Source organism: Melospiza melodia, chromosome 10, assembly GCF_035770615.1.
Source record: "Melospiza melodia melodia isolate bMelMel2 chromosome 10, bMelMel2.pri, whole genome shotgun sequence".
Lineage (NCBI taxonomy): Eukaryota > Metazoa > Chordata > Aves > Passeriformes > Passerellidae > Melospiza > Melospiza melodia.
In genome coordinates this window covers 14,273,955-14,301,040 of record NC_086203.1, presented here as the reverse complement: position 1 = coordinate 14,301,040, position 27,086 = coordinate 14,273,955, and the positions used below count along the sequence as shown (strand labels likewise).

The following is a 27,086-nucleotide window of genomic DNA, read 5'->3' as shown; positions in this document are numbered from 1 at the left end:
AGCAGCCCCAGCACCACCAGCCAGCAACCATCAGGGTCCTCTTGTGTCTCCCCAGATCCAGAAAATGCCAGACTTTGCTCCAGCACCCCTGGGCCCGTGTGGATCCAAGGCTGCTCCGGCCTGCAGCGTTGGGCCAGAATCCCCACAGGCAGCCCAGATGCCACTGCAGGACCTGCCATGCACCGTGCCCCAGTTCTGGCCTTGACCCCACTTCACCAGCACAATAAAATGCACTGGAGGCTCTCTCAGGCCTGACAAAAGTATCTGGCCATAGGACCACTGGGAACAAAATGCTCTGTGTCCTGAAGTTTGACCTTGTGCAGCTTCTCCTTGCTATTAAACCCAGGCGTCTCACAGGAGACTCATTGAAATGTAAAGGTTTCTGCCTGAGAAACAATAACTTGGCAGTCTTTCACTCTCCTGAGGTATGGGGAAATCACAACACCACACAATTCAGTCACTTTTTCCATCTTTACACCAGACCCTGGGGCACAGTGGAGATGTAGACTTGCTGAACTTCTGGAACGCAACAGAATTTCTCCACTTTTGTCAATGTTTACTTGTGTGCAAATATGACAACAATCTACTTGATACAGTACTTGAACTCACATACAACCTTCAGGTCAGGTACGGGAAACAATCCACAATTCACACATGCATTTGGTTATAGCATTGGTGGAGCTCAAGAAATAGCCTTTTCCTATAAACCACCTTGGGAAAGCTCTTGAACTTGGCAAGTCTTCCTTCTAGTCACAAGTCTGGACCTACCCAAGACTCTGGCGTACACTGCACTTATCTAAGACATGGTCAAGAAACTGTCCTGGCTCTTCAACTAGACCCAAACAGACTGAAGAATTTACCTGAAATGAACAAGGGATTCTGTGTGGAAGAGGCCTGTGCCAGCCTCTGGACTGCTGACCATTTACCTCTGCCAGTGCTCCCAGGACATCTAACACACCTGAGCTTCCTCTCCAGTCAGTGAGAGATTCTGTAGTATGCTAGGAAGCAGGTAGGGTAGGGGAGACTGAAACCTCTCCTTGAGACACCTTCTGGAAGCCTGTGAGGATGTCTTGTGAAGGAAAAAGGGCAACCAGAGGGAAGTATAGAGCAGAGGCCATTTACCCTCAGAAGCTTACTGAGAAGGGTACTGCTTCATCAGTTCTGGTGTTCTTTAGCAACAGTGCTGTAGCACAGGTTTTGATCCAGAGGCAGGAGCAGTCCCTAGGGGAAGGCAGACCTGGCTATGGAGTTCCTCAGCCAGCATCAGAGTCCACTAGGGAACCTGCCTGGACAACAACCAGACAATGGCTCAGGTACAACCAGAATAGGGAAAAGGAATGTGAAATTCAGCCTTGAAGAATTCAGGTCTGAAATGCAATTCAGGATCAGGATAGAAACCTGGACTTCCCAGAAGTCCTACAATAGTAGGTGTGGGACCCTGCTGGGAGTGACTGCTTCCTTCAGTTCCTGCCTTTAGAGTGTTCCCAGAGATCCTCTTTTACCAACCACCTTGCAAGCCAAACTCTGGTGCTTGGGATTTTCTCACCAGCCTTTCTGTATTTTGCTTGGCCTTCCAAGGCTGGGGCATGACATAACTCCATTAGGTAGATGCTGACAGAAGTGATTCATTCAGGGAACAAGCACCTTGGCAAGCTTGGATGTGGCACTTGGTGCCATGGTCTTGTTATGAACGGGAACACACTCCCGCAGCTAAAATGATTTCAGCTTTTATTATAAGGTCTAAAGCTTGGAGGGTCGAGCAGGAGTGTTCCTGATGAGTGAGGATGCTGCAGAGCCGGTGCTGGATCTTCTTTTCTTGAGCAGAGATGTTCCTGATGTTCCAGGTGGAGGGGCACACGATCCCACTGGCTCGGATGCCCCCTTTTTATACTGTTTTTTGTTCCTTTGGATTGGTTTATTTTTGGATCCTTCATTTGCATGAAGGTTTAAGGCGCTCCATTGGGCCATTACAGCTCTGTCCAGGCTGGCTTGGAGGGAGGTGCACTTTACTTAGGTGTAATACGGTACACTGAGTACCGTACTTCTTATATCTACTCTTCAATCGCTTTTACAATATAATAACCAAACTTTTTAACAGTACATACTTAGCAATTATGAACTATTTTACAACCGTTTCTAACCTATTTTTGACAGTCTGGTTGACATGGTGGTGATCAGTCACAGGCAGGGCTCGATGATCTTCAGAGGTCCTTTCCACCCTGAATGATTCTGCGATCCTGCGGTGAGGTGTCCCCTCAGGGAGAAAGAAGCCTTCAGTTGGTACTGCAGCAACCGCGCTGGGGAACGGGAGCCGCAGCCGGGGGAACAGGGAACGGGGAACTGAGATCGAGGTGTGGGGAACTGAGATCGGGGCTCCGGGACCGCCTCAGCGCTGTCCCGTGCCGGGGCCGCCCCGCCCCGTCCCGCCCGCCGCCGCCGCCGCCGCCGCCGCTTCCCGCGGGCCGCCCCCTCCCTGCAGCCCCCGGGGCGCGGCCGCCCTGCCGCCGCGGTGTCGGGGCGTGCTCGGCCTCTGCCTCCTCTTCCTCCTCCTCCTGCTCGTCCTGCTGTTGCCGGCCGCCGGTGAGCGCGGGAAGGTGCGGGAGCGGCGAGCGGGGATGCTTCGGTGCTCAGGGAGGGTTTGGGGGCTCCGGCGGCGCTTTCGGAAGCGGTGATCACATCCCCCGGGGAGGCCCGGCCGAAGCCCACGGCGTGGGGAGCCCCAGGCTGCGAGCTCGGCCCCCTCAGCTCTGCCGCCCGTGCCGGGGCGGGGACTGAGGAACCTTGGTGTTGGGGGCTGAGAAACGTGTGGTTTTGGGAGCTGTGGAACCGTGATTTTGGGAACTGTGGAACTGTGTTTTGGGGGCCGAGGAACCGTGGTTTTGGGAACTGTGGAACCGTGTTTTGGGAGGCCGTGGAGTCGTGTTTTGGGGGCTGAGGAGCCGCGGTGTTGGGGGCACGTGGTCCCGGCGGCGGGAGGCGCCCACACGCGCTCTGCTGTTTTGGCGCGCGTTTGAGTTCGTCGAAGGAAAAGTTCTGCTGAGGGAAAAGTTCTGCTGGAGTTCGGTGGGTTTGTTTTGAGCCGTGGTGTCGGCCGGCAGTAGCCTGATGATACGAGCTGCTGGTAACTAAGGTGAGGTAATGATGTAGTGAAGTGGCTGCGGGTTATTCTTGAAGCATCCAATCAAAAACCTTCACCTTTTCACCCTCGACGCAGTAAATTCTTCCCATTTACTGGAACATAGTATAAACACTGAAGTGCTCAGTGACGATATCATATTAAAAGCATACTTATGTAAACTTGTTTGATGATTGTGTTCATACATCAAATGCTATTATTGATAATCGGGTTTTTTTGCAGCAGCCCTATCGGTTGCTAATTTGTTATTGTGCTTAGAGGAGGGGCCGTGTGGTCTTCCCCAACTTTGTCATCAGAAAGAGCGGATGTGATCACAGATCTCGGAGAAGGAGAAGCACTCTTTATATTTTATATATCAGTGGTATCACTTGATCAAAGAGATCAAATTCTGCACAAACCTGTGCAGAAAAGTTGCCTGTGATATACAAGAAGACATTTGACTTGGTCAGAGTAATCCAGGATCACAGTTTGTTCGGGGGCTGAGCTGAAATCAGTGTGCCTGACATTGTCAGAGTTTTATCTGTAAGTACTTCAAGGTATGAGCACCAGAAGAAGGATTCTTTAAGCTGACTCACCACCAAGGTGCTATAGCTGTAACTGTATGCAAGCTGCTCTTGAATAAATAGGGGTGTAAGTTAGTGCTTATTGCAGTGATTGGGGACTGGGAGGGAAGAGTCTGGCAGCTCTGCTCTTGAGATGGAACTTGGTCAGTGTTTAAAGGTTTTGTGTGGTACTGATGGTATGAAACCATCACGGCGATGCCCTGCAGGATAGGGGGAACCCCTCAGTAACCGGATTGTGTTGGGTTGGATGAGGGCTGTACCCGTTCTCAGGTGATTCAAATAATCAAACCATCAGAAGACCGACTGGGGGAAGAAGTGCCATCAGTTGATGAGCTGGAGAATTCAGTCAGTTGAGGAAGTCTCATGGATGCCACAGCTGATGGAAGAAGAGAGGAACAAAGCAGAGGCACCAGATTATTCTTTTGTGTGCTGGGCCCTGGTTGGCTCAGCTCAGCCACCTGAGAGCTGGCCTCGGCCTTTGGTTTTGCTCGCTACTTTATTGTGCTGAAATAGTACAATTGTGAGGTGCAGGGAGGAATTTTGTTGGCTGCCCTGCTGTGTAATTTCACAAAGTATTTTGGAGTTGGTTTAGCTACCTGCCATTTCCTTGTTAGGGACAGAGGAAGGAGGGAGGGGTCAGGTGGCATTAGGTGTCTGCAGAAGAAAAAATTGATCGACCACGTGTAAGCAAATGTAAAGCTGTAAAATGTACTGTGCTATGGGTACAGAAGTTCCTCTTTGTTTCTATTTAATGAACCTCCATATTGAAACCTTTAGAAGGTTTTTGTTTTTCTTTTTATTGTTGGCTGTGACGCATAAATATTTTTAGCTTTTATATATTTTTCATGTATTTGTAACGTTGTAGGCTGTTAATACAAAGTTCTAACTTGTAGTACTTTTCCTGTCCTCCTTCACAGTATACCAAACCCTTATTAATACATTCTTGAAATTCTGTTTATTCTTGACTTTAGTGTAGCAAGGACACTTTGTTTTGCAGCCTGTATTGTAGGCACAGTAAAGTGTAGGGCTGAAAAAGATTGGGGGGAGGCTCCAATGGGGCAGAATCCAGGGGGAAATTACCTAACCAACTGCTCTTCTTACTGGATAGTATTTGTAGGTATACTAATCAATCTTAGCAAAATTGGAGAAATAGTGTACTGTGTGTGCATATCACCATATTGTGCACCGTTAAGGCTGTCAATTAAAGACTTGCATTTTTATTATCATTTTAACACTGTTTGGAAAAGTTTTGTGTTTTATTCCAGGCAACGGTATTCAGGTATTTCTTGATGCCAGAGAGTGAAGACTGAATTTTCAGATGTTGAAGTCAGTTTACATATTGTCTTTGCCTCTTTGTGTTTGTTTTTTCTGAACAACTACACCTGAAGGATTTTGAGTTTTTTGGATGGAGTGTGGTTTAGGAGCAAGATATCAGGCTGTGTCTTGATAGGAAGGAAAATGATGAGTAGAAACCAGCTGACTGCAGAATTTGTCACTGAAAAATGAAGTAATACCCTTCTTGGGAAATGGCTTTGCTTAACCTTTGGGAAGTATTTTTTGGTGGCAGTTAAAAGCTTTTAATTTGCCATTCTTATGGTGCACTTACTCAGGCTTGGGAGGGCAAGGGCAGAGAAAACAGCCAGTCTCTTAAGGAATGTGTCAGCCCAATGAAGTTCTGAGAAGTGTGAGATGTTCCCTAAGGGAGCCATTCTGGTACATGAACATCCCCACTGATCACCACTGGGTATTCAGGTGATGCTTGCAGTGGGAATGCTGCTGGACTGATTTTAGTTCTAAGAATCTGTTGTATATCATCTCTGTTTTCTGCAGTGGATTATCAGGATTAGGATTTTCTGCAAAGTAAACAAAGCAACAGGTGCAAACAACCAAGTCACAGGGAAATCTAAACCCACAGTGAACACAGTGGTGTTGCATCTTTTCCATCAAGTCAAATCTCTAGGAAAATTTAACATTTTATTCTAACTGATTTTCGGGCCTTTTGGTATTTTTAACATTTTTGGCAACTCATGTTGCTCTTTGAGTCTTTACAATAATTTGGTAGCTTCTGTCAGATACAGTGAAGAAAGTAACACCAGCATCTCATATTTTTGTGCAGTTTAGTGCTTATGCCTGTGTGAACATTTGGATAGAAGTGCTTAATGAAGATGAGCTGCTCTGCGTGTCTGAAGTGAGTATTTGCCTCTGCTATACACAAAAGGAAATTCTTGGTTTGTAAGACCTTACCCAAGTACTCTCAGCATATTTAAATGTTAATTTAGGTGATCTGATCGGGATGAGGAAAAGACTTTGTATGATTATTCCTTTACTTACTAGCTATTGGTTTGTAACTCTTCTCAGTCTGGGTGAGGATTGTCAGGCATATAGTGGTTATTTTGGTGAGGTACAACTTGCACAATCCTGTCCTGAGTTCTGCTGTGGATCTTGTCTGGATCGACACTGCTGCTCTAATGTATTCCTAAAATTTGATGAACAAAAATTCCAGTGCAATCAGCTTAATGAAAGTTATTGAGGCAAATTGAATGTATACAACACATTGCAATTCTGTCATCAGATGATAAAAACATCGTGTTTAATGGTTAAATCTTCCTAAAGGACCTTTCTCTTCTAGATCTCTATCAGGGATCTACATTAATGCTTGTTACTTAACTGTAAAAAGGGAACAATGAGCTGGATAAGTTAATGCATAAACTGATGTATGTCTTCTTGATAATTTTCAAATACTTTGTTTAATTTTTCTGAAGGTCTCCTGATGCAGAAGACCCTCTGGAAAGTTTAAAGAATCTCGCCGAGAAAATTAGGTAAACTGCATCCACCAACTGGTTGGGATGAAGCTTTAATATGATTTTGTTTTTACCTTTGTTGGAGGGCTTCAAGGCCTGATACAACATGCATTGATGCTTGTTAAAATGATTGTTGTGTCAGTATTACCATATCATGTGGAAAGTCCTTGTTATTGAAAGCTTAACTTCCCACTTTAGGATGCTCAAGGACACCAGAAAGGTGCCACTGGTACCTGCTCCAGATGGAGAATGTTACCAAGTGAAAGGCATCCCAAGGAGCAGAGAGGACACGCTCTAAAACCCCCTTTTGTGGAGTTATTACTGTAGTCACAGGGTGGGTAATGTGGAAAATTGCCAGGCTTGCTGTGGAGAATGAACGAGGCTGGTTGAGCTCACACCTGAGCTGAGCCACTTGCTTATCTTGCCCCTGGCTCAGGCAGGGCTTAATCACTGCAGGGTTTTTGGGGTGAAACACTGGCCTGAGCTCCATGTTGTCTCTGGAGCACAGAAACCACATCCCTGCAGGGAAGGTGAGCATCACTCCCCTTACCCAGGCAAAGAGAACTTGTTCAAAGTACAGAGCTGCTCCTTGCAGGCCATGATGATGTGAGTTGGAGTGTGGGAGCAAAGACTGTCAGAGATCCTTTAGCCAGCTGGAGGACAGCTGTGACACTGAAATGTCACACTTTGGTTCAGTTTGACTGAAGGTAACAGAAACCCTGTTAAAATTGGTGTTTGGTTTTCTCCGTGTAGAGGATGAGCATATGGCCCCACTTGGTGGACAAATTGCTGTGCTTGCTCCTCTCCTCCCCAGAGCAGGGATGCCTGTCAGAGCATACCTGAGTGAAACTAAGCTTAGTTAGTGGAGAAGGTGAGCTTAGTAAAAAGCTGTATTTGTTGGTTTTTGTTGTTAATCACTGACTAACTTTAGTTACTTAGGGCTAATGCAGTAAATGCATTTATCTACAGCTGCTGCAAATCTATGTATGGTTTATTTGGTTTTGGATGTTGCAAAACTGCCTTGGAACAGTGCTCTCAGGCTATTGTCAAATCCATACTTTCAGCACCAGAGGCAACAAAAAGAATCTCTCCTTTTAGTGTACATTACCTTTCATAAGCACTTGAAACTTGGCTAGGTCACTTTAATAAGTAATAAATTCCATTTTTTGAGATGAATTCTCTTGTTACAGGATCTCTGACTCGGACATATTTCAGGATCCTGATTTGGACTTTGGCCCCGGGTAAGCCATGCAAGCTTTTAAAATGGGATTTGTGTAGAGATTCTTCATTGTGTAATCAGGACATGTGGACCTGGTGCTGCTGGGTTAACAGTTGGATTCAGTGATCTTAAAGATCTCTTCCAGCCTAAACAATTCCATGATTCTGTGCTGCTAGAATACAAAAATAGAAATACTAGTTTGTGTCTTAAATGTGTGGAGCCCTCAAAATCTGTGTGGGTGTTGGAAGAAGGAGAGACATGGGGAAGAAGCTGGATGTTGCTATTTAGACCATAACAGTCTCTGTATATAATAACCTGCATCCTCCCTGCTGAACAGGAGGTTGAAGCATTAGCACAGAGTCACAGAATAGTTGGGCTTGGAAGGGACCTCTGGAGATCCAGTCCAACCCTCCTGCCGAGGCAGGGTCACCTGGAGCAGGTGACACAGGAATGTGTCCAGGTTGATTGTCTCCAGAGGGGACACCCCACTCACTCCCTGGGCAGCCTCTTCCAGGACTCTGCCATTCTTAACATTAAAAAGTTCTTCCTCACAATGAGGTGGAACATCCTCTGTTTTAGTTTACTTCTCTGTACTCTTAGAAAATCCATAGTGGCTCTGGAAGAAAATCTGCTTTTGTTTGAAGTATCTCCTTGGTGTTCTAGCATCTTTTTTAGTTTCTATCAATATTTCTCCGTCTCTTTCAATCTTGGGAAGAAGTAAATTCCTTTAAGCCTATATTGGTGATGACAGGAAAAATGTGTCAGTTTTTCACAGTGCAGAAGATGATGAAGAGAGGGCAGGGGTTAAAGACAGAATGTTACAGGGTTGGAATGGACATTAAGGATGATGTATTATTCCCTGCCATGGCCAGGGACACATCTCCCACTTACTGAGGGCCCATCCAGCCTGGCCTTGAGCACTGCCAGGATTGGGGCATCCACAGCTTCCATTGGCAACCTGTTCTAGTGCATCACCACCCTGACAGTAAAAACTTCCTTCCTAACAGCCAACCTAAATCTCCCCTCTTTCAATCTGTACCCATTCCTCCCTGTGCTGTCACTCCAGTTCCTGACAAAGAGCCCCTCTCCGCTTCCCTGTAGCTCCTTCAGAAAGTGCCGGGAGGTGTCCACACGAGGGTGAGCAGCCCCAGCTGCACATCCTTATCAGCACTCCCGGACTCGCTCCAGCACTCCCTGTCCGTGCTGTGCCGGGCAGTGCCGGAGCTCTGGCTCTCGGGTGTCTGCGCGCAGCTTTGTGCGCCGGGGATGGCGCCGCTGCCGGGGCTCCCCTTTAAGGGGCGGCGCGGCCGCCGTGACGTGCGCGGGGCCGGGCGGCGGGCGCGGGGCCGGCGGCGGCGGCGGCGAGCATGGGGTAAGCGGCGGGGCTCGGGGGGCTCGGGACGGGACCGACAGCTGCACGGGGAGCCCGCCCGGCCTTCCCGGCACCTCCGGCAGAGCGGGCTCAGTGCCGGCTGCCAGCGGGGCCGCGCTGTGTTGGTCCGGGCACATCCTCACCTGCGGGGGAAGAAGGAGCCGCGCTAAAGGCGATAGGCACGGGCATGGGGCTGTGGATGTCTTGGAGCCTTGGTCTCTGCGACAAGGAGGAGGATTTAATGTAACAAATATTTTGGAGGAGGGATGCCCCTTCTTAGCTAGGCTGATCTTGTGTCTTCAGATGTGTGGTTCCGGTACAGCCTTATCTTGAAGTCGGCTTGCTCTTTGTAAATGACAGAAAAAAGCATTTAGAAAGGGGCAGTTAAATTGTTTTAATTATCTTTGTTTTCAGCAGTGGAATGTTTTAAAAGAGAACCGTGGATGTCTCAGCTTAAGAAGAGATATTTCTTCTTCCTTCTCTTTTCAATTACATTGCAGCTTTGAAAAATTAGTGTTGTGCAAAGGCCTAGACCTGACATCAAACTTAACTTATTGTTAGGCAATTTTATTAGAAAGGTGGTAATTACTCATAGGAATACTGTCCTTTAAAAGCCATCTGGATATGACTCTGAAGGAACACCATGTTAGAACTTTCCAAAATGACTTATGACTGAGCTGTCCCATTTAGGGTGTTTCAGTACTGGGAATTTCAGTGAGTTGCACCATCTGTGACTGCAGCCAGTGGGACACCAAGTAGTTTTTGTTTGGTTACAGACAGTGCCTGGGATTTGGTGTTGTGTATGTTGAGGTTTCTGTGCTTTTTTAACCGAGTAGTAAGCTGAATTCCTTCTGGAGAGCTGTACTGCTTCCTTGCCTGCAAGGTATTCTCCACCCTCTCTCTGTGCCAATTTCTTTTAAAAGGCAGGTTTTGCCTTGTTCCTTGATGACTATGTTAGTTTAATTCTTCGCTGTGGTGAGAGAAGGGCTGATGTCAGAATATTTCTTTGTATCTCCAGTAAGACCAGCGTTCTCTTTGAACAGTTTGTAACACGACAGGAAGCAAAAAGGGCAACTTCCTTTAGTGCCCTGTTCTCTCTTAGGAGTTACAAATACTACCTTTGACACTGCCCTTGAGGAGGAGGTGATGATTTCCTGGCCTTTTGGGTCAGAAAGTGTTTAGTTCCCCATTCTTGCATCAGGCTGATTTCTAGACCGAGTTGCCACCCTGGCACACTGCTCACAAATCCTGTCTTGTTCAGAGAACTTCCCCTTTCTGAGTGTGAGTTACAGACTACCTGTGGACTTGCCACTGGACTCTGTGGTCTGGGTGTTTCTTCTCTCTGCTTGGTAATCCTGCCACAATTACACCCTAATTCTAAGGACAGGGTTAGGGAAGGGCTGCTGGTGGAATGTTTGTTTGCTCTTTGGTTTCATGCCCGGCTGAGCAATTTCTAGTTTGTCTGTACTTTTGCTTGTTTGCTGTGTTTATTCTGAGATCTGCAGAAATGCAAGCAAAGCACCAGCTTTCAATAGGTTTCTTTTTAGTGTCATCCTTTGATATTTATGTATTTCAGTATTTGTATTGAGTATCAGGTGCTGTTGAGGCAGGTGTGCATTTTGGGCAGTTCACATTGCAAGTGGTCCATATGCTGTAATCTTTGGACATTTCAAAGACAGTAAATTACACTCCATTAGAGTGTGTTAATAATGCACTTCTAAGTACTTGAAAGCATTTTGCTTCCCAGAATGCTGCATTTGGAAGCAAATGTAAGCATTCTAGGAAAAGTACAAAAGTCAGGATTAACTCAGATTCAGGCCTTTTATTTTGTTGATCAGTCCTTAAAGATCATGTGGAGCTTTTAGATCAGGGTGTAGGCATAGGTTTCATAGTGCTGAACTTGATACATTTGTCACCATTTTTCCTTGACCATAAGTGATTTCTCCAGTTTCTCCTGTTAGTGAATGTGTTGTGGCAAAGGTTTACTGGAGTTTCAGGATTCCCCCCCCCCTCAATTTTAATTGGATTACTGAGTTTTCCCCTGCTTTACTCTGCTTTCAAAGATGGATTGTGAGTAGTAAGGTTAATTTAGTTGGTTTCCCCTTTTCATTCTGCTGTACAGAGTATTCTCATTTTGGGAAACTGTGGAAAAAGCAGAGCACTGATTCACCAGGTCAGAACTTGTTATTATTTTCATTGGTAGTGTGATTACTTAGCCTTGGTATGCCAATTTTCCAATAGTGACCCTTACTGGAAAAGGAAATTAGATGACTCATATCCACAATTCAGCTAATTGTTGAAGTATTTGAGTGTTTAAGGAGGTGGAGCAGTTCAGAACATCTGTATCAGTTACAGAAGAAAATAATGTCGTTGGGGCAGCTGATACTGGAAACAAAACTTCACATTGTCTGTGTACACAGTTAATTTGGCTCTGTGTCTGAATGAATTTCTGCCTGTAAGTTACAGCAGATTGTGTAACAAGTACAGTAATGCCTGAGGCAAGGCTGTTCCTCCTTATGAGAAGGGGAAGGCAGAATTTCCATTTTCCTGGGAAGCTTTGGCCAGCAGAGGCAGACCAGCCTTGTTGGATGGGGATGTGCTCATTTGGGGTTTGAGCTATGTTGTCTTGTGGCTTCCTTGTCCTTTTGTGATACAGAGAAAATCCATGCCTGGTTGCAATGTGGCATCTACAAGAGGCTAACATGGCAAAACCAGCATCTTTGTAACAGTGAAAGTGTTTATCCTGGTTTTCTTTGTCTGGTTTAGATATTTTCAAGCCCATATTTTCTCCACAGACAAGGTCAAAAATGATATTGAACTGTGCCCTGATTCTTCTCCCCTGCTATCACACTATCAGGGACTCCAGTTTAAACTTTCTGGTATATTTGGATACTCCAGGATCTGTAATAGGCAAGAAAGTAAATAATGAAGATAATTACAGAGTCACAGAATTGTTAGGGTTGGAAGGAACCTCTGGAGATCATCTAGTCCAATCCCCATTCCAAGGCAGGGTCACCTGGAGCAGGATACACAGGGATGTGTCCAGGTGGATGTGGAATGTTTCCAGAGGGAAGACTGCATAAAAATTGGGAAAAAGCTTGCAGAAATGTAAGCAGTCTCTGTTTAATGAGCAGAGGATTTCTTTTCCAGTGCTGGTCCTTGATATTTTCTGTACTAAATGAGTTAAACTGCATCCAGCCTGTTCTGTGAGGCTCGTGTTCAAGCACAGGCTAATCTCACCAAGGAATGTAAGCTTCTTGCCTGGAAACAACAGAGACTTGGATTTTAAACTACTTAAAGAAATGTTTCATGCTTTTTACTGGCCTGAAAAGTAAACATCAGCTTGCACAATTAGCAGTGCATTGCCTTTGGTTTTGTGTTCAGTGTGTTCTTGGTGAAGAAACAGCTTGAAGGTGGCAGAGGGTTCTGAGCTGAGGTCTCTGCTGCTGTAGGCACTTCAGGTTTCGTTTCCTCAGAAGCCAGGCAGGAAGGAGAGGTTGAGAAATGCTGCCCTGCTGCAAGAGGCAGATGGGCATGGCTGGGTTAGTGTGCCCTGCTAGCCACAGAGGGCTGGGTGACAGCAACAGCCTGAGCACACAGGGGCACAGCAAGATTGATCACTTGGATTCTGTGCAGGAGTTCATTTTCCTGTGGCTTTGTGCTTCATTGACTGTAGCTGCCTAGCAGGGTGGAATGTTCCCTGTGCCTGTGGGTGCTCCTGTGCCTCTGTGTAGCTCTGAAAACAGTACATTTTTAACATACATGCTGGCTCTGGAGAGAGCTTGTGGAAGAGGTTGCAGGTGGGGTAGCCCTCAGAGAAGGATCTTATAACCCAAGAAACAGAGAATCCTTTAAAAACATGTTTAAAAGACCACGATGGCTATTTATTAGAATCTGTAAAAATTTGAGCATTTTGAGCACCAACTCTGCTTTTTCATATACTGCCATAAAAAAAGCCATGGCCTGAGGTGTAGCTGGATATATTTGCCACAGATTGTGTTTGTGGATGTACTATGGGAGGAGGAGAATACCCTCAAATTGCCCAGCTTTTTAAAACTGCAGCTGAAGGGTCTTCTGTGAAATAAACAAATTGGTTTAATTTCAGGAAATTACCAGTTGTGTAGAAATTGGCCTTTTGACAGAAGCTTTGTATTCAAAACATTTTACACCATTCATTTTTGATGTGATACACCTCTGTTTTTATTAGCATGATCTCTGGCTCTCAATTCCACTGAGAAGTAAATTTAGAAACCTCCTTTTGTTTTTTTTTAGGGTGTGAAAGGCACTAGTCATCAGGGTCACTTTTGTGACTCTTAGGTGAAGGTCCCATTAATAATCAATGCCATTTAAAAGAAGCAGTGGTTGGCCAGATGTGACCTCTGCTGCAGTGGTCTGTTCCTGTTTGTACAGTGTTGGATTTTCCTTGATGATCCTTGTTGTGCTAACTAATATTCCAGAAGAGAAGGGGAATGTGGGGCAGGATGTCTCTTCATAGCAGTGCAGGATAATTAATTGATGTAATTCAAACTTTGCTCCTGCCTAAACACAGTATTTGGAAATTTTATATGTGTGATGATACATGAGTAATGTGGGTAAAGAAAAAGGTGTGTTTCCTATAAAAGCTGGGTTATGAGGCAGGCAAAGCAGGTGGGTGTAACCCAGTCCAAACTTCCTTTGACTGCAGTTCCAGTCTGTTTGGCAAGTCATGCACCAGGCTTCAATTTGCCAGGAAAAAAAAAAAACAACTTTAACTCTTTGGCCAAGTTAGTTTCTAACTAGTTGTTTAAATCTGCTGCTAGAATTAGTATGATACTGGCAGTAGCAAATTCATAATATTGCAGTTTTTGTGGGGAAGTTTTTTTTGTAGCACTTAATAGTTTTTTCGTTTGGTTTGGAGTTTTTTTTTTTTTTTCCAGTTAAACTTGTTCTGCTAATTCAGTTAACCATCTAAGAAAAATCCTTCCCATTGCCAGATTTGAATTTGGGTGTGGGGGTAACATCCTGTGTCCTTGAAGTGGGTGGTAGGAAGGGAACTGACTCATGTTGTTTGCCTTAAATATCTGTAATCATGCTACATTCTCTTTTTGCCACTAAGGGAACATTTGAAATTTATTTCCCACCTGCAGAAGCAAATGCCTTTAATTCTGTTTAAGGGCAGTTTGTTATGCTGAGTACAGTGAAGTGAAAATTATCTTGGGGCCTGCCTGAAGCTGCATTGTTAGTTCTTGCACTGCTGATGAAAAACTTCAGTCCCTCTGAATGCAGCCTTGACTTTTCCCCTTGTTATGTGCATATTTTAATGCATCAGTTACTTACAGAAATTACTCTGTTTTCTACAAAGTGTACAATAATAGATTTCCTGGCAAACTTCACCAGAAAATTGTATTTTTGGGATGTATTACAAAGGGATTTATATACATAGACATATTTAGTACAAGTGCACTCTTTAAGGACCAAGAAAAGATGCTTGTATACATATTCCATAATAACCTGTTGGATCAGAGTGTCAGATGTCTGAGTAAGACCACAAACTGCAGGAAGTTCCCTCCCTGCCACTTTCTCATAAAGGCTGCTTAAGAACACGTTGTGCTAAACATGTTATTTTTAAAAAATTGAGAATTAAAAAAAAATAATGTAAATATAATATTGAAAAATAGTAGTTAGCTTAGTTCCAGTAGGTCATTGTGTATAAAATTGAAGTTTATTATTTTGGGCTCAAGGTAATCCACATCACATTCCTATTTGCACAAACAGCTAAAGGCTCCATTCAGCACATATTTAGCAAACTTCTTCCTGTCAGGTTCTTGCCTTCTCTTTTCTGTGGCACTCTGGCAGTTTTAGAATTTCTTGCTTCCCATGGCATTATTGTTGTTGTAGCTCGTTTCTCAGGGCAGAGCTGGGTCCCTGGGCTGTGCTCAGTTTGGGCTCTGGGGATGCAGCTCAGGGCTGTTTATACTGCAGGTAAACAATGGGGTTGTTTTGCTGGGGCTCCCCTTGCAAACTCCTTTTGGGACTACCCAGAAAGAATTATGGAAGATAGTGCTGAGTTTTAGGGGTTTTCATTTAATCTGTGTCCCTGCTAGAGCAGTTTGCAGTCAGTGATGGCTTGAGCTGGTGCTGCTCTGAGGGGTTAGTCAAAATAAAAAAACCCTTTTCACAACATTAAGGGACTGAACCCCAGGAGAGACACTCTGAAGTGCTAATTGAGTTAACATTTGTCTGAAACACCAGACATCACAATTCCAATCCCCACTTCACTGCATTGCAGGGCTCCTAAAATGACTGTGCAGTTTCTCAAAGCTGCCGGTCTGATGAAACAACCAAGATTTTGCAGAATTGAAACCATGCTGCCCAGGCTGAGTCTTTGGCTGCCTGTTGCCTGCCACAAGAATCACTTGGAAACTTCCTGATGGTGTGGAGATCCTGTTCTGGGGAGGTGGCCAAGGCTGCACCAGCAATTACTGTGATTGCTCCTGCACCAGGAGGCTTCACTCTGCTGTGGGTTCTGATTGTCTGCTTGTGCTGAAGCTCCTGGCTCTGCTAAATTAGGCTGCTCCCTCTTGCAAGTGTTAAAATCAAGCTAATGTTTCCCTGTAAGTTTGCTTTCTGAGTAATAGTAAATTATTTTTGTTTCATCTTTAGGAAAGTGGTTCTTATGTTTTGAATTTTTATGCTAAAACATTAAACTGAGCAGCAAGTGTGTTGCTAGTAAAATTTTAAAAACTAATCCCTCTGAAAGGCTCAAAAAAAAGCCTTATTTTCCTGCTGAACTTCACAGGCAATATGTGGCACTGTATGGCAGTGACTGAAATGGGAGTTAGGCATCTCTGTCTGGGGACTTGTTTGGGCCTGCCCTACACCTGAGTCAGGGTATTCATGTGGATATTTTCCATTTCTGGGAATTGGATCCTTTTCTGGAGCACTAAGGAATGACATGCATCTACTCAATTTTTTATTTTACTTTTAGGAATGGCCTAAATTATCTTTTGAAGTTTTTCCAGACCACCCCGTGTTACAGCCATAACTCACTATTTGTAAATGTTTGTTTTGAAAAGCAGCAGTGCTTTTGAAAAGAGCTTTGCCAATGTGTTTCTCGGAGCATGGAACAAATCTTGGAATAGATTAAAACTTGCACAATAAAAAGGCTGCTTAAGCTAATTTTTCATTACTAGGTGGTCTGATTGTTAATTTGGATATTTTTTTTCTGTTTTAAGACAAAATTTTTGGTGTGTCCTACTCACATGAAGGCATAGATATGTGAAAACTTCCTTTGTATCAGCCTACAAAATGTCACTGACTTAAGTGATTCAAACTATTAAGAAGAGTTAAAAATACATTGCTGGAATCAAAACTTTGATATTTGAAAATGCTTTAAATAAACTCTACTTTTTTTTTTTTTTTCCATTTGACTGTTCAAGATCTCCAACATGAGCAACTGCCTTGAGAATTAACTTCTACAAATAGTATTATTTAGATCCTGGTCTTGGTTCTCACATTTTAATATGTCTGTTGCATTTCATTCAGTTCTGAAAGGGGTAAAATAGGCAAGTAACTCCCTTGATGTGAGCTGATAGATATATTGAATAATTAGACAGTTTTAAAGTGAGTCTGAGAGATATTCTCATTACAGATACACTTCAGTGGTGAGAGGATGGGGTAGAAGTGGAGGTAGAGCAAGGCAGGAGAGAGGTGGTGATAGGAAAGGGCAGGATGTTATCTCTCCATTTTTATAAATAGAATAAATCTCTCCATATTTGCTTTTCTGTACATTTTATGAGAATTTGTAGTTTGTTATTGCTGCAGTAAAACTGCTGTTCGGTTTGATTTCGTTTTTTATGAAATCATTGGCAAAAGTTCACTTTCCTGCGAAGAGAAAGAAGCAGGAAATGTCAGTGAATGAGCTCAAGCTGTTTATAACTGTGCTTTATTTAGCCTATGGTATATAGGATGTGGGAGTCTGGAAAGCTGGATGTGCCTGACGCCAGCAGAGCACTGAACTGCTGCTGTGGCCACCCTGATTGCTGCACTCTGACCTTTGTTTGCAGAATGCAGGCTCAGGTGTGCTTTTGGTTTCGTTGGCCTTTGTTTTCTCATGGTTAACCATTCAGGGGAAGAGTCTGTAAGCAACAATCCCTCACGTTTCTTTGTCGTTTATGTACAATGCTAACGGTAATTAAATTATCATTTAGTGTGAATATGGTTTATTCCAAATATTTTAGCGCCCTTTAGGCACCTGATGAGTCTCCTTTAGGCAGATTCATCAGGTGAAAGCAATCAAATGAAGCAATTTTTGTCTGAGAAGGCAGTTAGCACACTGCAAGGGAGTATTTATACAGCACCTGGAATATATTGTCTCCTAAAGGTTACAAGGTTCACTGAGTATATTGAGCACCATTCTGACTTCACTTGACCATCATCTGTTAGTGGCAGCCCTCCTGCACCTTTTTCAGTAGTGGCATATCACTTAAATGCTAAAGAAGTGCTGAGACCAGTACTCCTTGGGCAGTAAAAAAGACATTATTACAGTAGTGACTGACCATGCAGAAATTCCAAAAGAATATTGCTGGTTTTGGTTGTCAATATAAATACTTAGGAAAAAAAATTTTTTTTGAAGAACTCCAGTGTTAAAAGAGAGTGTTGATGACATGAATTACAAGTTCACAGCACTTACTGATTTTTCTGTAAATATCTCCCTACTTTACGTTGTTCTAAGACATTAGCCTGCATGAGCCCAGGCACTGGCAGGAAAATTATCTGCTGTGCAGTAGATGATAAAAATGCCTGCCAGGAACCAGTTGTTGCACTCCTTAAAGAACTGAGAAGAGCTAACTCCTCTCTGTTATTTGACTTGCTGGGCTGTCTCTGAAAGTTCATAATTTGGTCTGCAGCTATCAGACAGTGGGCAGGAGTGGATCACAGTGTTTGCACACACAAACACAGAACTCCAACCTGTACACCTGACACACCTGCACCTCAAACATGTGTCTGCATTAACCCTTCTGAAGATGGGTGCAGAATGTCCTTGTGTCCTGGCTGTGTCATTTTTTCAAGGACACAAGTGATCCAAATGCCCAGGGTGTCTCTCACAACTTGGTGAAGGCGAGGGCATGGTGTGTTGGTTTTTTAACTTTGCTTTTGTTGTGTTCCTTATTAGAGGTGGCAAATAGGAGATATCTGCTTCATTGAGCAGAAAACTTTATTAAAAACTAACAAATGGAGCCCATGGTCAGTGTTTTTATCTGTTGATGGCCCTCAGCTTGGCTGCAGGTGGGCTTGTGCTGTTTTCTCTCCTTGTATCATAAATTGATTTGGTTGTGAAAGATGATGGGGCAATTTCAGTTTCCTGCTGTTCTTGGTAATTTATGATGAGTAAATATTTCTCCACTTTAAATATTTCTCCACTTTCTCAATTTTTCTGATATCTTTGATTCTCCCCAGCCTTTGCTAAAGTTCTAAGAAGTTCATTGTCTGTACAAGTGAAGAATTTTAGTTGTCTTTGTTAGCCCTAATCTCTCTCCTTGACACAAGAATTTCTTTCCTTAGCATAGTTCACTACAAAGAAGGTGTTTTTCCTTTTCTGGGGAAAAAACCCAAGGAAGAATCTGGAAAACTTCTTTGCTTTGTCTGTGCTGCTGTTGCTGGAGAATAGCTGTGTATAAAGGAAGCAATGTCAGCCTCCCTAGTGAGAGAGCTCTTTCAGGGCTGGTCCAAAGTGGAAACAACAGAAAAGAAAAAGTTCTTGGCTGCTGCACAAGTATCAGAAATTACAGTTGACATTTCTTGTCCTGCAATTTCTGAAGGTGTCCGTAGTTTGTCACAGGTGTTCTTGCTGTTTCCTGAGAACATTGGAATCAGGATTGTGATTCAGTGTACAAATCCATTGAGGGCAGTTCTCTCTCTCTTCTCTTGAAATCCCATTTGTATTTTGCTTTTTAGATCAGGCTGGAAAGAAATGGGATTTTTTGGATGGTGATGAGCTGGCTGTGAGCTTACTGTGCTGAAGTGAAGATAATGCTCATGAGGATGAGAGGCCACTTAAAGCTGAGTGTTTAGGAGTGTGTGTTTGGGTCAGCATCTCAAAAATGTTCTGTGCAAATAAATGGGGCAAAACACACATGTTTTCCTCAACACATTATTTTCACCTTTACATCCTGTGGTCGTGTTGCAGTAATCCATTTATTTTCCTGGCAGTGTTTCTGACACTTTTACTTCAGGAGGCTGCAGCAGTTCCTGCTTCCTGTATCCCGTTCAGTACTCCATGGTTGTATCCATAGTGCTGCATTTAGTGCTTCACAGAATCAGTGCTCAGCCAGATACAGTTACAGTTTCATAAAGTCAGTGTTTTGGAAGAGATTTGACTCAAGCTTATTCTTCTAGCTTTTGCAGAAACAGAATACAATTGATGCACCCCCTCTTAAGGTGAAAGAATGCATTTTAAATTGAGCCTTTCTATTTGTCAGTGCTCAGCTTACTAAGGGTTAAGTTGCTCTAGACACTGAGGTGAGATCTTTTAAATTTGGGCTAGGGCAAAGCATTTTGCAATTCTTTTTGTCAGTGTTTTAACCTTCCAGTGTCACTGATACTCAAATGCAATTTTCACATTTGGCGGGTGTTTGGTAGCCAAGTGAAAATTGCTGGATGCAATGGAGATGTTTTTTTCTTTAAAGCTGTTAACAGGAAACTGAGCTGGGGAAACAAACCAAAGAGAACTCTTTAGCCAAAATCTCTACCAACAAACAAAAACAGGATGGATGTGAAAATGGCTCTCTAGTCTTTACTTTATGGCTGATTGTTCTTTAAAACTGACTTCCTGCAATTGTCCCAAAACCAATGCATGGTGTGTTTTCTAAGAAATAAGGGTGCTGGAGATTTTGGCTTCCATGGAAGATGGGCTTTATTGATTTCAGACAGTAGGAAACAGATCATTTCATTTAGCACTTTAAGGGGATTGGCACTAGCTTTGCTGTGATATCTTTTCTCCCCTGTGTGGTAATTAGAATTTGTAAAGCTTTGAGAGGTGACTGTTTTTGTCTGCCCCCATTATTTGGTGCTCATCACAGGAGTCAAAGCTGTTGTAATCTCTGGTCTTCCCATAATAAATGTGGGAGTTTTAGGCAGTGTTTCTGTATCCTATAAGGTAACCTGGCATACTTGCTATTGCACTAAAGTCAGGATTTCAGTTCTTTCTAACTGTGTGAAACATGGATTCTAAAATAACTGTGTACAGAGGCCAAGGAACCTGCCAGGAATCTCTTCAGGGCTGAGATGGTCTTCAGTTGTCAGTTTGGGACTGGGAGGTCTTAGGGAATGTGGGAAGAACTTGTGGGCTTGCTCTGAGCCTGTGTGTTCACACTAAAACAACAACAGTCACAGTCAGACTAAAATGAGAGGGACCAAAGACCCCTTGTCAGGGGTGGTTCAGCTTCTCTGCCTCAGCAGACCTGACCTCCTGCAGCACTGCCTTGCACAGTTGTTTCTTAGTCCAATAAGGACTGAGAGATTGGAGGTGGAGCAATGTGTTTGCTGCAGGTTTGGTGAAGGAGTGACACCAGTTCTGTGGTCTCTGTCTTGCAGTTTTGGAGCCCTCATTGGCATTGGAGTTACTGTTTTTGCAGTGATTGTTGTCACTATTATTCTGTGCCTCACCTGCTCCTGTTGCTGTCTGTACAAAGCATGTCGACGACCACGCCGTGAGTAGCTCTGGATTTATTTTCTTCTTCACATCTTTGAAAATGAATTTTTTTTTTTATCCCTCCTGGAAAATTGTGTTCCTATAAGAGGTGAAAATACTCTGCTCAGAAGTTGCAATACCTAAATATTAAAAATCAGCATTTAAGCAGCTTCAGAATGTGAGGTTGCAGAGGGATGTTTTGGAATATTTCCTGAGCGTTTAGAAGTTCTCTTCCATCCCACCATGTGGGGGGTCTGGGAGTTGTTGGGGGGTTTTTCTTTAGGGACCACCAGCACTAACCATGTTCCTTTTCCTTGCTGTAGCTGTGGTGACCACTGCCACCACCACGACCGTGGTTCACTCTGCCTATCCCCAGCAGCCAGCAGTGCCACCCAGCTACGCAGCAGCTCCGTACCAAGGCTACCAGCCCATGCCTGTGCAGCCCCAGCCAGGCATGCCCGTGGCTCCCTACCCTGCCCAGTACCCTCCCCCTTACCCCACCCAGCCTGCAGGACCCCCAGCTTACCATGAAACTGTGGCAGGTAAGGCAGCACCAAGTGCTTCTCATCCCCTGAACAGCTCAGAGAGAGCTGCTCTGGAGCAAATCTTAGGTTATTTACATTTATCATTGTCTCTGGCTGTGTTAATACAAATGTAAACAAATTTTGTAAAGCTCAGGTTGTGGTGGATGATGTTACTCACCCTGGTGGAAATTTCCCTCTCACTGTTTCTGTGTTAAGCATTGCCAGAGGAGGTGTGAGCTGGAGCTGTATGGCAAAGTTTGGCAGTGTGTGGGACTGTCAGCAGATCCAGTAGAACATTTTACTAATTCAGCTGACATTTAATATTAAAATCAAAGTCAATTAACATACATACATACATACATACATGAGTTGGATGTTTCCACATTCCCTTTCTAATTTAGTATCTGTGAGCTCTATTCTATAAGAGCATGTAGTGACAGGACAAGGGGAATGGATGCAAACTAAAGGACAGCACATTTAGATTATTATATATATATATATATATATATATATATATATATATATATATATATATATATATATATATGTAACTAGTTATTACTTATTAGGAAAAAATGGTTTACTGTGAGGTTTGTGAGGCCCTGGCACAAGTTGGCCAGAGAAGCTGTGGACACATCAGAAGTGTCCAGGGCCAGTTTGGATGGAATCCTGAACAGCCTGGTCTCATGGAAGGTGTCCTTGCCCATGACAAAGGGATTGAAAGGAGAAGTCTGTTGACAACTTGCAGTTAAAATTATCAGAATCTTTTTTCTTCAGCTTTCCTTCTTTCACAGCATTGTTTTCATGCAGCCTTATTGTTGCAATGACTAATTCCCACTTCTGCTGGTAATAGCTGTTCTCTGAGCAATTGGCTTCAGATTGCTCAGAGAGGCCAAAACTGGGCTTTTACCTGCAGGATATTCAAGTTCTCTTACAAACCTCACTGATCATCCTTTTACATAACAAAGTATAGTCTTGACTAGTAGATAATGCCCTTAGGAAGTAACTTCCAGGACAGCTTGGATATAAAATGGCTTTTAATGGTGTGAAAGATTTGCAAACAGTTAGAAATTGTATATTAATAATGTGCAAACCAGCCCCACATGTGAAAACACTGACTTGGCAGGACTGTTGACTCTGTTTTTCTGTTATAAATGCCAAAGAAGCTGTGGCTTTTACAGGATTATGCCAGAGTGCTTTGGCTTCATCTTTTTCATATGAGAGAGCCAATAAATTAGTCATTTCACTTCTCCTGCTCTCTGGTTTCTCAGGCTGTTGCTGGTTTTTAGTTTTAAAACAGTTGTTTTGTTTTGGGTTTTTTTGGATTTTTTTCTTTCTGGGAACACACCAAGACACTTTCAGTGTTGGCAGCTGAAAATGCCTCACAGTGAGAGAGTTGTTCCCTTCATTTCTCCTGCCTGTTAACCAAGGGCAGGCTGTTAATTGTGCCATGTGCCAGGGGAGAATACCTGCTCTGCCACACAGGAGCCAAGCCCACTCACTTCACAGATCAGCACAAGATAACCACACTTGCACTTTCCAGGGATCTGATCAGGTGCTGCTTGAACAAGCTTGTGCTGTTTGACAGAGCTGAAAATGGAGATGCCACTTGAGAGCAGCTTTTCTCAGAGCAGTAGAAAATAAGAATCTCTTCCAAGGGATGCACATCTGGTATATAAGTCAAACTCTTTCATGTGCTCAGTAGTGGTGGGATATTTTTTCCCGTTTATGTTACTTCCTTTATTATTTTTTTGACACTTAGCAGGAAAGCATTTTCCTTGCAGGAATCCTAATATGATTTCTCTAGTCCTTTTACCAGTGTTTTTTTTTTCCTCAGTACACTGTCAGGTATATCCTCTTGTATGTGCACCCCTTACTTCCACTGGCTCTTTCTTGAGCCAGATCTGTTCCTTTTTTTAGGCTAGGTTCTCCCCTAAAGGCTGCTCGTGTACACTCAGCATCAAAAAAGCCCCAAAGCCAACAAGAACAAAAGTTTTTGTGCCCTTACTTCTGAAATGCAGATGTTTTGTGACAAGCTGTTTTCAAGTCTCCAATTAAGATGCTGGCTAGGTTGAACCTCTTAACTGTGCACTCAAAGCAGAAATTGCCATTTTATATGTAGAGTTCAGAATGTACCTTTTACAAATCTGTTTCTTTTCTTGTGTTTTGCTTTTGCAGCTGGTGCTGGAGCTCCTTACCCCACCCAGCCCCCTTACAACCCTGCTTACATGGATCCTCAGAAGCCCACCTATTGAAAAGCTTCTGCTGTGCTTCTGCATACAAAACTTTTCAAAATATCATTTGTTCTGTTTACACCATGCTCATGTACTATATTTTTCTGGAAGACAACAATTTTTTGTTAAACTAGAGTGAAAATCAATTCAGTATCTTCTTTTTTTTTTAATGCTCCAAGGAAGGAGTATTTTTCTTGCAGAAGTTGATTTATACCTCAAGCAAATACAAAAAGAGATTTTGCTCTAGATCCAATGAGAGAAGCAAGAAGAAAGAGTATTTCATAAGTACACAACCACAATACCATTTGCTGTGCAATAATTTTGAGAGGAATGGTCTAATATGAGCATTGTCAAATACCCAAAGCTGTAGCAATCTTTTGCACAGTATTAAAATGTAAAATCTTAACCTCTAAGAAACTACCTGATACATGTTATGTAAGTTCTGCCTGTTTTGAAGCTACTATTGTTAGGTTAGCTACAATTTAATACATTTCATTTGTCATTCAAAAGGGAATTTTCCTTTTTTGCATCACATTTGCCTTTGGTAAGGGGTAGTGCACCATGTTTAATTGCCTTTGAGCTAGTTCTAAATAGCATGAGTTGGTTGTTTCCTTGTTTTCTGTCCCAATTTTAAGGTTTATAAACTGTGCCTCCACTGGATGTTATAGCTAGAAATCAACAGACACTCTGCCACTTAAAGGACCAAATAGATCAAAAGCTGAAACCCTGAAAATTCTCCATAAAAGTTATTGGATGAGTATTTTTTGTTCAGCTAGTATTGGACAAACTTAATTGATCTTGTTGATGAGTTTGGAATTACAATCAGCCTCTTAATGACACATTAACAGAGGTTCACTTACAAAACCTTGGCAGCCTCATCACAGAGAAGGAATTCTTGTACAGGAGGGCTGGGATATCAGCAGAAGATTGGGGTTTTCAAATGCTCAGGGGGTTTTCCACTGTCTCTAGTGGGAACTGTAGGTGGCAGGAACCTAAGAATGGCAGAGCTTTATAAATCCAGTCTGCAGTGGAGTAACAGTGTGCTGGGTGAGGGGCCACAGTGAGCATTACACCTCCCCTTTGTCTTTAGCATTCCCAGAAAGCTGAGCAGAATGAGAAGTCAGGGAAAGGAAGGATTTGTCACAGGCAGGTAATGTATTTTTATTTGAGAAGGTAATGCCTTCAGTCATGAAACATCTTGAGACATCTCATGGCTGGTGACACTGCTGGGGCTTTAGGCTTATGAATCTTTCATTGCTCAGACAAATAAGGTGGGGGATCTTTTCACTGTCCTCAACAATTCTGTCTTTTCCAACATTGAAATGCAATTTGTTGTTTAGCCTCATAGAACTATGTAGTTATTTGCATGTATCACTGTGACATAATCACTGAAATAATTTTAACATATTTTTTACACTGATTTTACTTTTTTAGAGAGGCCATTGAGCCATTTACCCTATCATTCTACATTTGGGGTATATTATTGTTTGGTGGCATTGTTTTACCTCACAGAGTGGGTGGAAGTTGCTGTTGTCAAAGGCAGCCTTGTTCCCCTTCCTGATTTTTTGAGTCTATTTCTGGATTATTACAATTCTTTTTTTAAGAAAGTTTTCAGGGCATTTCAGAAGAAACTTGTTGAAAGTTTTTACACTGGGGTTCATGACATCCTGTGCCCCTCTGTTACACCTCTCTGAGTGTTGAAGTTAATAGCATTAAATGGTGCCAAGAGGCACTTACAGAACATTTATCTGTGTATCCTGTGTATGTGTTCCTCCTCTTTCCTGCCATGTCAGCTGAGAAATTGGGCAAAACTTCCTGACACTGTCAGTTGTTACATGGGACCAACCAAAAAAGGATGGTGTCTTCTGTATGGAGGAGGAAGCATTGCCTTAGAAATCTGGAATGTTTCTGTGGGAGAGCACTGAGGAACTGCAGAAATAAATCCCATGCTGCAGATCCTACCCCTGGTGCTTATTCATGGAGAAGGACGGCAGAGATTGTTCCAGCACCTTTGTTAGCCTGTGTGGAGCCAGGGAGAGCACAGGTACAGCACCCAGTGTGGGGTTCCTGAGGTTGTCATTGTGCCCTGCTCTTCCTGTCCCCCACCTGGTGTGACAAAGGGAGCATCACAGTGTCCTGTTTGGGTTGGGAGAGGGAAGTCTGCAGTTTCATGGCAGGATGGCTCAGTCCTCATCCCTGAGGAGATGGGAGCAAAGGAAGGAGGCAGCAGTAAGGGACATTCCCAAATAGGAGGCTTTGGGGTGGAGGTTGTACAGACCAAACAGATGGTCCTGAATTGCCACTGCTCTCTGTGGGAGATGAGGGTTAAGGAGCCTGAAAATGGACACCTTTCCATCAGTGGACATGTGCAAATGATGGCTGTGTACAAGGGAAGAGATCAGTCATTAATGTACAAGGAGCTGCCTTAGCAGTACTATTACTAATTCACTTACAAAACTTACTGAAAGAAGAGAAAATAGTCCAGTTCAAAATTAATCAGATTGTGATTAATTTCTTATTGTTAGTGCATTAATCATCATTAACAATGAGGTGTAGGACCAAATTTTATTTGGTTCTTGCCCTGCATACTTGTTGAAGCTTGTTTTCAGATACTGACAAGAATGGGATGGTTACAGAAAAGGTGGAGATGATCCAGAAGTCTTCAGTTTGAGCACTGCTGATGTGTCAGTCCCAGTAGCTGTTGCCTTCACATCACACTTGTTCTCCACAGTGCTCTAGGGAGGGGGGAGGGAGCTAAGACTTTAAATGTTGATATATCTTTTTTTTTTAAATTCTGTAAGTGCCTTTGTTTCAGAAATGTTATGTGAAATTAAAGACAGTAGAATATTGAATTTATTAGATAATCATTGTTGCTTTTGTTACATACTGTAACCTTGCTTTGTATGTTGTTTGTAGGTTAAACATAAGTATTCAAACCAAATGGCATAAACTCTATGCACCTTTGTAATAAATTCAGTGTTTGAAGTACATTCTGTCAACTTGGTTTTCTTAGCCTTATTTTGAGTATTATTTAGGGGTGTGTCTGCAAAGCTACATTTTCCTTCATGTGTTTGACAGCTGGTGTTACTGAGTGTCCTTCGGGTCACCTTGTATCATGAATACCACTTTTGGTGGTGGAGACTGAAGCCTAACCAAAATTACAGATCACAGAATAAAGCAAGGACAGTGTAAGCTGCTGAATGATCCTCTGACAGGCTGCTGCCAAGCAAGTCCAAAAGGATTGATTCTAAGGAAGTCTGTAATTTCATTAAAAATATCTTCTCAACCTGTTTAGACTTGGGTGTTGAGTATTGTGCCTCATTCATCAAACTGACAAATTCAGCATGAGGTAAGTGGTGCTTTCTACTCTGTCTGAAAATGTTTTTGCTGAAGTGTTTTGTGTATTTAATAGTTTTGATAAAAATGTTCTGGAAAGGTTGTATTCACACTCCTAACTCATTAGTCTTTCACTTGAAAATATTTTCTTTGAGCAGGTCAAGAGTATTCTTTATATGACACCACACAGCAGTGAATTGTTTAGTGTATCAGCATTATTACCTTGAATT

General features: G+C 43.1%; 1 protein-coding gene across 3 annotated transcripts; it reads left to right on the top strand.

Moving 5' to 3' along the window:
* Positions 1–2,474: 2,474 nt before the first annotated feature.
* On the top strand, positions 2,475–26,816 carry SHISA5 (shisa family member 5). Of its 3 annotated transcripts, none has more exons than XM_063164451.1 (7): positions 2,475–2,580; positions 5,816–5,887; positions 6,462–6,518; positions 7,691–7,741; positions 20,666–20,781; positions 21,086–21,304; positions 26,599–26,816. In XM_063164451.1, exons 2-7 carry the CDS (start codon positions 5,859–5,861, stop codon positions 26,637–26,639), a joined length of 513 nt encoding a protein of 170 aa, XP_063020521.1. In that variant the 5' UTR covers positions 2,475–2,580; positions 5,816–5,858; the 3' UTR covers positions 26,640–26,816. The 3 variants fall into 3 exon arrangements, with proteins under 3 accessions (XP_063020521.1, XP_063020518.1, XP_063020520.1); XM_063164448.1 differs by lacking the exon at positions 26,599–26,816 and adding an exon at positions 23,465–26,510; XM_063164450.1 differs by lacking the exon at positions 26,599–26,816 and adding an exon at positions 23,465–26,510 and having other exon boundaries at positions 2,498–2,594.
* Positions 26,817–27,086: the final 270 nt, after the last annotated feature.

Excerpts from the sequence above, each read along its gene's own strand:
- SHISA5 (XM_063164448.1), top strand. The coding sequence starts at position 5,859 with ATGAAGATGAGCTGCTCTGCGTGTCTGAA. Across the intron at positions 5,888-6,461 it reads AGCTGCTCTGCGTGTCTGAA|GTCTCCTGATGCAGAAGACC; the intron begins GTGAGTATTTGC and ends ATTTTTCTGAAG. Across the intron at positions 6,519-7,690 it reads AATCTCGCCGAGAAAATTAG|GATCTCTGACTCGGACATAT; the intron begins GTAAACTGCATC and ends CTCTTGTTACAG.